General features: G+C 41.5%; 1 protein-coding gene across 1 annotated transcript; it reads right to left on the reverse strand.

The window, feature by feature from the left end:
* Window positions 1–147: 147 nt before the first annotated feature.
* On the reverse strand, window positions 148–7,288 carry LOC139448439 (uncharacterized). Its single transcript, XM_071229988.1, has 7 exons — window positions 7,209–7,288; window positions 4,710–4,922; window positions 3,962–4,013; window positions 2,761–2,942; window positions 1,814–1,986; window positions 771–963; window positions 148–275 (listed from the first exon to the last, which is right to left on the reverse strand). The coding sequence occupies exons 2-7, from the start codon at window positions 4,918–4,920 to the stop codon at window positions 229–231; spliced, it is 858 nt and encodes a 285-aa protein (XP_071086089.1). The 5' UTR covers window positions 4,921–4,922; window positions 7,209–7,288; the 3' UTR covers window positions 148–228.
* Between the last annotated feature and the right edge of the window lie 6,788 nt (window positions 7,289–14,076).

Raw genomic sequence — 14,076 nt, forward strand, 5'->3', positions numbered from 1 at the left:
TGTAGTTAATGTCGTGACGGTTTTAACCTTCACTGGCAAGAAACAAACACCAGACACGGTCGTTAAAGCGAGTGTAGTTAATGTCGTGACGGTTTTAACCTTCACTGGCAAGAAACAAACACCAGACAAGGTCATTACAGCAAGCGTGTTTAATGTCGTAAAGGTTGTGCCCTTCACTTTGGTACCAGCGAGCTGTTTAACAATGGTCTGACCGGCGCTGGCAGCAGTCTAGGCAATGTTGTTGAGGGCTGGCTTAGCGTTCTGCATGGTCTGACCTGCAATACATGGCATGAACAGTGAAACATATCATCGAAAACAGGATAGAACAATGGTCGCAGATGTATGACCTCAAATAGGCAATGTGACTGTAAATAAAATGAAAAGCCATGCTAATTGCTTATATGGCCCTGTAATGATGGATCAACGTTTATCACGAGGTCGAAGGCGCCAAGATTTTAGTAAAGAGTTACGTCCCTTAAAAGCGCCGGGATCAGCAGATTATGGTCTGGAATTCTAAATATGATCCGACTATGATGTTTGTCTGTCAGCATTATACCCTTCTTGTTGGCTTCCAAACGCCTAACCTTTGAGTCTTCGGGCGTTTCTCAAATAATAACCTGGGATGGTGTGATATAACATTACTGAGTGAGTGACCTGGTTTAAGGCCGCTTTTAGTAATATCAAAGAAGTAGGCTACCTCACCGCCCGGTATAACTGTAATACTGAGAACGGTGTTAAACTGAACTGTCTCCTTGGTGGAGGAAACTTACTGAAGATGTCGGTCATGGCGTCCTTCATGGCATTGATGGCGTTGGTGCCGTGCTGTGTCAGCTGGCCGATCTGGGTGGAGAGGGCAGCAACGTGGGGTTTTAGTTTGTCCCCCAGCTGGGAGAGGGAGTCCTTGGCAGCGCTCAGGAGGCCGTTAGCGGCGACGCTGAGAGCTGATCCTGCGCCATGGACCATCTGAAGCAAACATCACCTGCACTGAACACTCAGGAGTGAACGTTGTCGGTATAAGGTTTAGGGGTAAGAGGTAGGCATCCCCATGGACACCAATAGTGGCCACCTTCTTGCTGATCTGTTTCTTTATGCACACGAATCGGAATTACAGCTCGGATTGGCAAAATCAAAGCAAGGCAATTTGGCCAAAAAGTTGAACTTAAGCTACGGGTATATCGATGTTCTGATATCGTTCAATAACACTCAAATAGCCAATTCCCTTCCTCTGATTTACTCAAGTGAATTGGAAATTTAAGAGTTTGAAAGATTTTATTTTGATATCGAACAAAAACAATTCTTGTGGGTTATCGGCAGTCGTTGTTATATGAGCCGATGCTATCGATATACTGACGTTTTCATATGCAAGGTTTTGGGGCACCAGACATGGGCTTCGCACATGGTACCAATATAAAATCAAACCCGGACCTCTGACTGAACGAGCGAACGCTATAACCACTGAGCTACCCTACCTTTAATAGACATGATCATATATATACAAATGTTTTATATTTTATAATCATAAAGTGATTTATCGAGATACGTTTTAGCATCGATGACATGAATTACGTCCCTTGGGGTCTTGAAGTAGACTTAATTAAAACAATTCAGAACCATCAACATTATCCAAGCAGTGCTCAGAAAGGTACTCATGTTTAATTTGAAGATGCTGTCTTTCTGAATCAGGCCGCTTTCGTGGTCTAGTGGATAGAGCGTTAGTGCAGTATCCATGATAAACTGCAGCATTGTGTCTCAGTGGGCTAGCACTATAGCCCTGACGTTAAACCGCACATCAACCACGCGCTGAATCACATACCTGTGAAACAGAGTCGATGGCTGGCTTGAAAGCAGCTGCGATGGTGCTCCCCAGGGAGCTGAGGGTGTCTGTGATGACGTTGCGCTTCTTCAAACTGAACACTGAGTGGATGATTGTGATAGCGTCTCTCTCCAGAGCTTGCAGGAACTCGCTGGACAAAGATGTGTGCTTGGCTGCGGACAGAAACGAGCTGTTATGGACATTTAAACTCTTATAGTGTCCACAAAGGTAAGGTGTGGTCTTGCAATAAAACCATTTGATAAACGTCGTATCAAATGGTAAATGACTCTAGTCTTCCCGGAGAACGGAAGGTCGGTGGTTCTATCGTCAGGCACGGCATACCACAAGGGTTGCCCAGTCGTCTAAGGTGCCGCGATTCGTTGTGCAGAGTTGCGTCCCTTGGGAACACCAGAAACCTATGATTGTGGGTTCAAATCCCGGTTCGCCCCGATTATATTTCTAAGTTTGTCAGAACCTTCCCGTGCTCGTGGGTTTCACCGAAGTTGTAAACGTCTGAGACCTGCATCATTTCGGGCTTTCCTCACACATTAAGCTGACACGCCGTGATATAACTGGAATAATGTTAAAAGCGGCGTTAAACCCATCTCACTCACTAACAAGACGTTAAAATATGATACTTGTTGTTACCCTGCCTGACGCTGGTCATTAAGGGGATAAAGTCTGAGTGGGATAGCTCGGCAAACCGGCACAAATCCCGGACAAGTACAAGCAGTCAACACGCAAGCACATAATATATATACGTCGATATAATATTGTATAGTTTTGGACTCGACGTTAAACCATTGTTCTCCTCACATTGCAAGCCTTCAGATCATGGGTTCATAAACCTCGATATGACCTCGATATTCACGAATATCTCCTTGCTTGAATCACTACGGCGTTAAACAACATTCACTCACTCACCTACAAAACAATATGAAACCTACCAACAAGAGCCTCGACCTTCTTGAGAGCCTCTTCGGGGTGCATCGCGAGGCTCTTGAGCTGGGTATAGATGGTCTGGATCTCTGAGAACACCTTGTCGATAACGTCAGAGAACTGGGACGTGCCGAGGTCAAGAAGGTGGGTCAGCTTAGATTCCAGAGTTTTCACTTGATTCACGATCGCGCTGAAATGAGGATGAAGCAGTGATTAATGTAATGAATCCCCAAGGAAAGTGGGTCGGAATTGGTCCACAGCACTCTACTGCTTGTCATAAGAGGGGACCAACTTGGAACGCGTTGGCTGGCACCGTGATTTGGCTGGTGCCAACGTACCATAGGCCGCTAGGCTCTACCCATGATATCAGCTTATCCTTTAACTGGCACAGATTTATTAACAAATAATCACCCCTGGCTGTAGTAAATATGCGGTTTTACTTTTATTGTTTCGAGTGGGATGCTGGAATGAGATGTTCTGTGAAAAGCTACTGATTCCTTGTTCCTAGGCCTTACGCTATGACAATACCCGTACATTGGTAGGAAGGGTATTCATTCGGTAAAGGATATTTTGGTCCAAAACAATTGTTTGTTCCTTCTCTCGCAGGAATTGTATACTGGCTGAAACACTGTCTTGTCAATGGTTAGTCCCTACGGTAAAACTAATATTGGAACATATGTCTGTTGAAATCCTTGTGTCTCCATCATTTAATTATGTCAATACATTTGGATTATTGTATTTCATGGTTGTCCAAAATAACTGTTGTAACAGTACTTATTTGGCATATATTAAATATAATAATTACCGTATTCGACGTAATAAGCGTCCCGCTCTAATAAGCGCCCAAAGCGATATTTGCTAATATATTGACTAGTGAACGATCCCAATTAGCACCCCTACCGATTGATCAATGTACATAAGACTTATTTATTCGTGTATAATACGCGCTCGTGTGTAATATGCACCCTTAATTATGGGCAATTAAATTCTGGAAACTATATCTGTCGTTCATAATACGCACAGACTTTTCTTTTGTATTATTAAAAGCTGTCGGCGTAAACCACGAAAATTACGATCTTTCCACTCTGGTTTGTTTTTTTCTTAACAAAATATTTTTCTGATAAGAGCCTCCTATTTGTAATTTTGAGAGCACCCTAGGCGCTTATAACGTCGAATACGTGATACTGATGTTTCTATTTCTTGACTTACGGCATGTCCCTTTTAATATGGAACAGATCAGCGAACGCCTTGCCGATGAGATCTGGAATCAGATAGAACATACAGTAAACTACGTTTATAACGAACACGTTTATAACGAATTGACCGATAAAACGAACTTATTTTTAGTCCCGACCATTAGTTGAATATATGCTGTATATATGCTTATAGCGAACTACGGTTATTACGAACTAAAATTAGTGGTCCCTTTGAGTTCGTTATAACCGTAGTTTACTGGCATCTGCCTGGACGTCGGGAGAATGGCGGTTATGCCCAACACTACCACAGACTCCATCGATGCACTGCATATTTAACTTGAGTAAGGTAAAGATACCGAGAATGAAGTGAGATTTTAAGAGCGCCTAACGTATGGACACCGTCTCCGTTGTCTAGTGGTAGAGCGTCCGCCCGGGGAGCGCTAGGTCAGTGGTTCGATTCCAGGCTGCGTCAAACCCAAAACGTTAAAATATTTTACTTGTTGTTACCCTGGCGCTCGGCATTAAGACGAGCCTTACGTCATCGTGTAATATTAACGTCACGGAGTATACCTACACTTGCGTACAGCTTGTAATAACACTGGTGTCGTGTGCAGACGAAGAACTCGATTGTAAGTATTTAGGTCACGTGTAATTTTAGGTCATCTAACCTTCAGGTATCGATCGATGGCTTCCTTTAAGCTGGTGCTTATTAAAGCACTAACATATACGCATATAATCAATGTGGATCTATGTTTTCTCACCAGACAGGGTGCCTTTGACCATCGAAACAGTGTCATTCTTCAGAGTCCCCAGCAGGTTCTTGCCCACAGTTGCAGCAAAGGGAACGAAGTCCTTCCCTGTCTCCTTGACCGCTCCACCAATAGTCTGCAAGGAGTCCTTGATGCCGTCAAGAATGTTGCCTCCATTGGCCGCGCTGACGCTGAGGACGAGGACGAGGACGAGGACCTTCATGTCTGTTGGGAGAATGTAGTTGATTAATGTCGAGCAATATCCCAACTGCATTTCATTTGGTGTCTACATTTCACAACTTTTGAGGTACAATCGAGCTTGCTCATTTACAAAGAGCGCCATACGACTCTTGCTCAAAGGGTGTTTGATCAGTGTTACAGCATTCAAGGCCATAGTGAAAAACTTTAGAAAGTTTTATGACAGACATGTGGAGGACATTTCCAAATTTTATGCATCAGTGACAAAACTGAATTCCGATGCAATTCCTTATTTTGACTTGAACGATAGGTACCCGCGCTTTTTAGGGTGAACAATTGGCTTGTCTGTGCATGTGTTTGTGACGGGTGTTTCTGATGGAAATAGTTGTGTCGCTTTTGTTAAAGTGCGTGAGTTATGTTGTACGGCGCAGTAAACAATGTTCAACCTTTGTTCCGTTGTTCTAAGAATAGCCGAATTGGGTCAGCAAACACGTGACATCGCAACGACTCTAAACAACGTCGACGTCGGACCTTCACCCGCAAGGTCACATCTCCTTACTATACACTGCCGGGCAAAAGAAAGTATACATCCATGTTCGTTTGTGGCTAATGATGATACAAACAGGAAATGGTTACCAGTATTCGTGGTGATGTATTTGATATGGGTATCATAGTTGTGTTTCTGGACCTTAGGTTTGGAGTGTTTCGGGGACTATTGTCAGTCAAGTAACGTTTTTGATAAAGTTCAAGTTAAAGTTTTGGTCAAATCCATTTTTAGATGTACTTTTTTAAATTTTTTACCTGCAGTTTAGTTGGTTCATATGACAGGTGTGTAAACTGGGGATTTATTCTGCCCGGGGATCTCCAGAGAGGCTAGTAATTTAGGACTACATTTCTAAGATACACTCACATGTATATCCATATCAAGATGTGATTGAAAAACAAAGATGCATAATATTATTATAGTGTTGTTTTTCAGGCTTGTGATGTAGGTCCACTCTACCAGCTTTTCTAATAAATTCAGGTGTCACACAAACGTACTTTCTGATAATCTGGAGTGTTCGTCGGCTCATACAAATATGATTGTGATTATTGCTGCAGCTTCTGAATCATTTTTATTTTTTGTGAGTTTATAACAGCTTTAAACGGTATTTAAACTACATCACAATAGTTATTGCTTATTGAGATGCTTAGATGCTTGATCCCTATAATCAACAATAATGAGTCACGTGTAAAATGTAACGAAAGAGTATGATAAGTTACCTGCAGGTATTCGCAAAGTTGCCAGAATGAACTTCAACACAACAGAGCCGCAAAACACACTACATTTCCATGTCAACACAATATTTTAAGTTGTCAACGATCTCGAGGGGTATATGGTGTGATGTCGTCAATGTAGATCACACATACACCCCGAGGGATCGGCTGACAACGAATTTATCTTTCCCACATTCATTCACACAAGCCCGGAATATATGCCTGCAATTTCGTAGCAGACGACGCAAACGAAGAGTTACTTCCCTTTACCCAATGCATTCGGATAAACATCGGTTCATTATAAATAAGTTACATAGGATGTGTTCCGATTGACTTCTTAGAGGGCTACATGGAACATACGTGCCCGTTCCTTAACCAATCAGTAGCTAGTATTTCAAATAATGTAAGGAAAGATAAGATATATATGATCTGAGAGATGGCGTTAGAGAGAATAGATCCTGAAGTCACTGAATATGAAAGTCATTTATCTCACAGATGTTTAAAGTCACATTTTTTATAATAGACAATGCAACGTAAATGACCTGATGACCTTTGAACTTGATTGAAATGTTCAGATCTGCGTGTCTAAATATGAAAATGTTTGTTTTCTATTAAAACCTAAATAAGCAAATACTGTCAAAAACAGTTGCCATGTTAAGGATCATATGCCTGCCTTTCGCTTATCAACTCTACCCGCTTGCCTTAATCGCGGATATTTTGGAATACAGATGACCCAGTCGTTTAAGGGACCGTTATTCACTATGCATAGTTGCGTCACTTGGGCGTGTCAGGATCCAGTGATCATGGGTTCGAATCCCAGATTATACGGCGATACATGGATGGTCAGCATCATTCTCAACTCGAGTGTTTCACCAAAGTGGAAAACATCCAAGACCTGTATCACTATGGGTTTTCTTCTTACAAGCTGTCACGACCTTATACAGCAGGAATGCTATTCAAACAGGCGCCCAACTCACTCACGCAATCAATCAGCACCGAGTGTTATTCACTATTATCGTCTTTCATAGTAATGTAGACATCACGCAAAAAACGTACCTGGGAGCTTGGTATCTTTTTTCTCAAGTCTGAGAGTAGTATCAGCACCAGAAATATATTAAGGTCGCGGGACTGGTCACGTGGTTGGTCAGTTTGATAAAAGAACATTTCCACACCTCGAAGACCGAGGAAAAAACACATGGTGAAGGTGTGACTGGCCAGTGATAAGATTGTATTTTGGGATGATGTCGATGCTCTAACGTAGTGTCCTACTTTATACGCCAGTTGATAAATGGAAAACATAACAGCTAACATACAAACAACAAACAACACAACAAACAGTAGTTAGTACACACCACAAAATAATAATTATCAGCAGAGGAAGACGTTTCTTCTGCTGACGTCACTTCCTGTTGGTGCATTAGTTTTGTGGTGTGTTGATAACGTAGGTTTTAGTCAACATAAATACCAGTTGCTTCCTGTGTTGTATGTAGATTTTATTTTTTTTTAAAGAAAATATTATGGTCCAGAAAATACCTCAAGTGTTGTTCACTGGGTATGGTGCATATCCTGAAAACGTGGAATGTGAAAAAAGCAATGTGGGGCTGCCTTCTATCAGAGAACAACGCTTTATATCTTGGATCAGTGGCAGAAAAATATCCTGATTCGCACGAGAAATCAAACCCGTTGATATTTTCGACTCAGTCTAAAGAATTATCACTTATAGAGAGTTGGTTGTCTAATGTTGAGGTGTTAACGTTGGTGTACATGTACAAAGCATGCTTCTGTTTCTCTCAAGATTCAGAGAGAATAATGTATCACTTTAACTACCGTAATCATCAACTGTCAGAAGAATATAGAACTTAAAAAAAACCTAGCTGTTTTGTTAAAGTGATCATGACTATCGGGTTTGTTTGTTTGTTTGTTTGTTTGTGTGTTGTTTAACGCCGCACTCAGCAATTATACATCTATATGACGGCAGTCTGTAAATAATCGAGTCTTGACTAGACAATCCAGAGATTGACATCACGAGCGTCGATCCAGGCAATTGGGATACGATGACATGCATCAACCAAGTCAGGAAGCCTGACCCCCCGATCCCGTTAGTCGATTTTTACGGTAAGCATGGGTTGCTGAAGACCTTTTCTCACACGGATATTCTTGATAACCAACATGTTGGGCACCTGATCCATGTGGGTATCCCATGGTGAACAGGGAGACGACTGACAGTTTTGTTGTGGTTGTGGGTAGGCAGTGTTTCTTTGGCTCCAAACGTAACCTCAAGAAACAACTAAGCAGGTTTCAGTCTCAGCATACTTGTATCCGCTTCAACGGCCGAGAATAAGATATCGTGAACAAGGCAGCACTATCGTCAGGCATGGGGCGGTAGGGTAGCCTAATGGTTAAAGCGTTCGATCGTCCCACCGAAAGCCAGAGTTCTATTCCCACACGAGTACTATGCGTGAAGCCCATTTCTGAAGCCCATATTTCTAAAAGCGGCGTAAAGCCATACTCACTCACTCACTCACTCACTCATAAGACTTCTTTGACAAGGACGATTCATAGATATTATCACGACAATCCTGTCGGCCTTGATTTGTCTCTCTGGTTTCTTCAAGAATTGAGAGTGTTTGGTTATAAAAGGAAACATGGTGTGCGTTTATTTTGACGTAACGCATTACGATACGCATAAAACAACGGTCGTTGCGTGAATCCAGTCAGAGCAACATGATCGCGGTTGCCGGAGTTGGTTTTAGCGTTGTATAACGGGAGAGGACGCCCCTCTGTCCTGGATAGGTGGGACTTTAATAAAAGTACTTCCTGAAATGTTCCCGAAATTATCCTCGCTCACTGAACGTGCTTGATGTTCCCACTAATAACTTGACTGGGGGCCGCCATTTTGTCTGAAGGAAATGCAAGTGACGTGAGAGGTGGAATCTGATTGGTCAATAGGAGGGGCATAGAAATGACATAACTCGCAATAGCCACTGCTGGCGCTACGAGCGTGCCCAGAAATTCCCGCATAGTTCGGAAAGGTTGGAAACTGGACTTTTAGTCAGTTAAGTCCTTGGTTCGGGAAGATGGTTGTAGGTGAAAACATTGTTTGGCTCAACCTTCCAAAGATGTGTTTGTAAGTCTTGAAGCTGAAGTAGCTTTGAGATGTTCACTGCTGGAACACCTCTTTGCCAAGCTTAAGGGGGTGCTAGCACATGTCTTTTCATTATATGTCAATTCGGTTTATACAGCGACTCTTATAAATATTTCCGTTACCGTTCGTAGGAACAATACTATGATAGTGAACATTGCCTGAAGCATGTGTTTTGCCTTGACCTACCATGTACTTCCAGCTGTTATTTCTAACGATAGGAATATATGGTGTTATTTTAGAATTATAGTTCAATGTGACACGGCCCACTTAAACAGGAATGTATTGTTCGTGGAGTGTGTGAGTTTGGTTTGATGCCGCTTGGAACAATATTTAAGTTATATGACGGCGTGTCAGCTTGATTTAGGAGGAATCAATTGTGTGTTGTTTAACGCCACACTCAGCAAACAATTAAACAAAACAAATCCACGTGGGAGGAAGGCCCAAAGTGATTCATTTCTAAGACTTTACCATTTTAGTGAAATCCTTGAACACGTTCTTGGTGCTGACAAACCGAAAAACATAATCTGGACGAACCGGATTCGTTTCATAAGGTGTTCAATTTAGATCGACTGGCTTGACTGGTATTATCACCGTGGTTCTACTAATTTTGTTAATATATCTCCTGATGTTATGGGACAACCCTCTGAGGTATGTATTGCTCTAGAGTGAGTGAGTGACTTTGGTTTAAGGCCCTTTTGAGAACTATTTCAGTTCTAACACAGCGTGTCTGATTGTTGAGAGTGTTGGAGATTTACGTACGAGCACAGGTTTGGTGCTGAGGCACATAGAGACGTAATCAGCGAGAATCTGGGATTCAAACCCATCACCACATGTGTCTGGCACGCGTAAGGGACGCAACTCTGCACAGCGAATAACGGCACCTTTAGAGTTGGTTGGTTGGTTTGTTGTTTTACGCCGCACTCCAGCCATATGACGACGGTCTGTAAATAATCGAGCCTGGATCAGACAATTCAGTGATTGATATCATGAGCATCGATCCACGCAATTGGTATTGATAACATGTTTCAACCAAGTCAGCGTGCCTGACCACTAGATTCGTCGCCCTTTACGACAAGCATAGTCTCCTTTTGCGGCAAGCATAGGTTGCTGAAGACCTATCCTATCCCATATCTTTACTGGGATACTCGTGTCCTCGTGTGTACAGAGTTCGAGGAAGAAGAAGGTATCTACTATGACAACAGTATTCTCCCACCGGGGAACGTCGTACACCATAAAGCTCCGAGTTAGAATTGATCTTCAGCGACCCGTGCTTGTCATAACAAGAGACTAACGGGATCGAGTGGTTGGGCTCGGTTGATGCATGCCATTGTATCACAAGTGTGTAGATCGATGCTCAGGATTTCAAACAGTGGATTGTCTGGTCCAGACTCGATTCTTTACAGATCACTGTCATATGGACTATTGGCCAGACCTTCAGTCACAGAGAGTGTAAGCACTCCAGACTATTGTGCAGACCTTCAGTCACAGAGAGTGGAAGCACTCCAGACTACTGGCTAGACCTTCAGTCACAGAGAGTGGAAGCACTCCAGACTATTGGCCAGACCTTCAGTCACAGAGAGTGGAAGCACTCCAGACTATTGGCTAGCCCTTCAGTCACATATAGTGGAAGCACTCCAGACTACTGGCTAGACCTTCAGACACAGATAGTGGAAGCACTCCAGACTATTGTGCAGATCTTCAGTCACAGAGAGTGGAAGCACTCCAGACTATTGTGCAGACCTTCAGTCACAGAGAGTGGAAGCACTCCAGACTACTGGCTAGACCTTCAGTCACAGAGAGTGGAAGCACTCCAGACTATTGGCCAGACCTTCAGTCACAGAGAGTGGAAGCACTCCAGACTATTGTGCAGACCTTCAGTCACAGAGAGTGGAAGCACTCCAGACTACTGGCTAGACCTTCAGTCACAGAGAGTGGAAGCACTCCAGACATCTGGCCAGACCTCAGGATGAAGGAAGCGAACAGTGAAACAATAGACAACACTGCAGTCAAAGTGGAGGAAATGAAATGTTTATTTCAAGACTTATTATGAATATGACTATGTTCCTACAACATGAAATGTTAATGGACACAATGTGTGTTAGAGTACAAAACTTACAAATCATAAAACAGGGACATGGTCATGTCTCCAACCAGCCATGTAAGATGAAAAACACATGACACCCAAGATCCCTGTCTCAGTGCTGGAGGGCTGTCCACCCTACCCCTCTACAGATACAGAAAGAATACATCTTGTAAACGTAACTAAAACTGACCATATGCATTCTACTATACATGAAAATCTACCATCTGTCTGTCTGAAGATAATTATTTCAACTTCGTACCCAAACGCTACATGTATTTCATTTATGGATGAACTGATAACAACCCTACAGATAGATTTTCTGGAGCAACATCCCTCCTTAATCAAAGACCTCATTCATCAAGTTCATTTCAGTGTAGTAAAGGACAAGGTGTATTAAGGACCATATATGGACTACTAAAATAGACAAAATTCAAAATTAAGCAAAATTGTAAATTTGGCACAAATTGTATGGCAACATGGATTGAATGCATTGACAACAACTAGAAGCTATTTATCTTCATAGCATCATGTTCATAGTAGACCTAGAACAAATACAGATCTATGCCTATAATACACGAACAGCGCTGACTCATCAAAATTTAAAGGAAGACCTTAAGTAGCACTGCAAGCAAACATGAATTTTTCAATGACCCTTAACATGGGTCATGGACTATCTGTGTTGAAAACACACCAAAAATATACTCTAAAATACTATTTGTGACCTTTTTTAGGACATTTCAGAGATACCATTTGCTTGTCCAGTCCAGTGGGCCAGAGATGGTCGGTACCATACCTTGTCCTTAATATAAGTGTTACAACATCAAAGTGATACTAGTCACAGCAACAATACCAGATGGAGTAAAAATATATTTCCATGTGGAACTTCAATCCTCCCTGCAATAAATCTATTTGTAACGTTAACAAACCATTATCAAGAATAAAGTCTTACAATCATGTGAAATTCAAAGGAGAAATCATAAGTGATGTACATTATCAGTGAACTGCTAAAATGACACCAGGGGATTAACAGGGATAATGCTCTAGCTTTTCAGAACAGGTAGAAATAGAGTTGTGTAATGCTGATACTTCCATTAAACAATGACACCCATCTGATTGCTATTGTAAGATCTGCAACCAGTGACTTCGTGACATGCTGCTGTGAACAGAATGAATTCAGTCCTATCACCTTGTTTCAGCTTAATGTGGGAGAAAATCCCATCCAAAGTGATCCAGTCAGAAGAAGTTTACCACATGGTGAAACCCATGAGACGGAGTATGATAAACCATGGATCATAATCAGGGACATTCAAACTCAGGATCAGAGGATTTTGGCACAGCTAAGGGGCACAACTCTGCACAGCAAATGCAGCATTGGACCACTGGACCACCTGGGCCTGTATAGTAAAGAAAATCTTCACTTCCCTAAACAGATTAGTTGAGAAAGATCCGGGCGAGTTAGTTACTCCTAATTCGTAAAAAGATTTATTAGTCTTACAGTTTAAAGTGAAGACAATTATAATTCAAGCCTTTATCATCTGATACCATTATAAATATTCAAATATTTCACTAAATTTAACACATAACAGCGTTTATGGATATTTGACATTATTTCAAGGTGGAACAATCAAAAAGTATTGAGGCACTAAGTGGTAGATTCACCAGGGGCATTCAACTACCTGTACATATAATACATTCTTCTTTCCCCGAGTTCAATTATGCTTCTGATTTAGGACTTGAAACATTTGTTGGGTTTAATGCCGCTCCAGCAATATTCCAGCAATAACCTGCTGGGGCTGACAAGAAAAAGGCTTCACACATGGAACCCAGGTGGGATAAGTGAACACCTTAACCATTAGACTACCCCACCACACATAACTAAGTTCTGTTTCACACTTGGCACTGACAATGACTTCTAAGCTTAGAGTATGTTTTTTAGTTGTGATTCCAGCACTATCCCAACAGAAATGGGCTTCACATATATACCCATGTTTGAAATGAAACCCAGGCCTTGGTGATGCATACAAACCCCAAAGCCACTAGGCTTCCCCGCCGCCCACACCACACAAACACACAGGGCACTAATAATGATGTCTACACTGAGACGAGACCTCTAGCAGGAAAGTGAGTTCATATTGTCATTATTCATTTCATTCAGTAGTGTCTTTGGAACTATGTGACTAATAAATAAATAATAACTATCCTCTTAGTCCAGGACATAATGGACTAAAACAAAAGATGGAAAATAAATTATCACTAAATACATAAAATTAAGAATTTATATGGAAATAAAATACATAAAATATGACCAAACAAATAGTGGCTTATTTTGTCATGTGTATTTGTCATTACAACAAAATGTTTGATTTTTTTTACTTTTAATGAATAGTCATTTTACAAAATCACGTGAAATGTAAACACTCAAAATGGGCAAATGCATTTTTAAGTACATAAATCAAAACTTAATCTGAAATAGAATAAACTGCTCATTGTATTGAAACCATGACAACTACCTTGATCCATGGAAGACTCAACTCAAAATAGTTGGACAAAGATGGTTTTGACCTGATCAATCGTGATAGAAATGTGACTATGTTATTGTTGGAATGCCCAAAACATGACTATCAAGGCACTGATTGTAATGTATCTTCAAATGTGAGGGGAAAATTCTTTTTCTGAGATAATTGGTTTCATATTTG

The sequence above is a fragment of the Haliotis cracherodii genome, unplaced genomic scaffold (assembly GCF_022045235.1).
Source record: "Haliotis cracherodii isolate W230 unplaced genomic scaffold, xgHalCrac1.p SCAF_7, whole genome shotgun sequence".
Lineage (NCBI taxonomy): Eukaryota > Metazoa > Mollusca > Gastropoda > Lepetellida > Haliotidae > Haliotis > Haliotis cracherodii.

What these genes read in the sequence shown, in the direction of transcription:
- LOC139448439 (XM_071229988.1), bottom strand. Translation starts at nt 4,920, where the DNA reads ATGAAGGTCCTCGTCCTCGTCCTCGTCCTCAGCGTCAGCGCGGCCAAT. An exon ending in GAAGGTCGAGGCTCTTGTTG is followed by an intron (nt 1,987 to 2,760) that starts GTAGGTTTCATA and finishes TTCTGTCCGCAG; the next exon opens with CCAAGCACACATCTTTGTCC. An exon ending in CCATCGACTCTGTTTCACAG is followed by an intron (nt 964 to 1,813) that starts GTATGTGATTCA and finishes TGTTTGCTTCAG; the next exon opens with ATGGTCCATGGCGCAGGATC.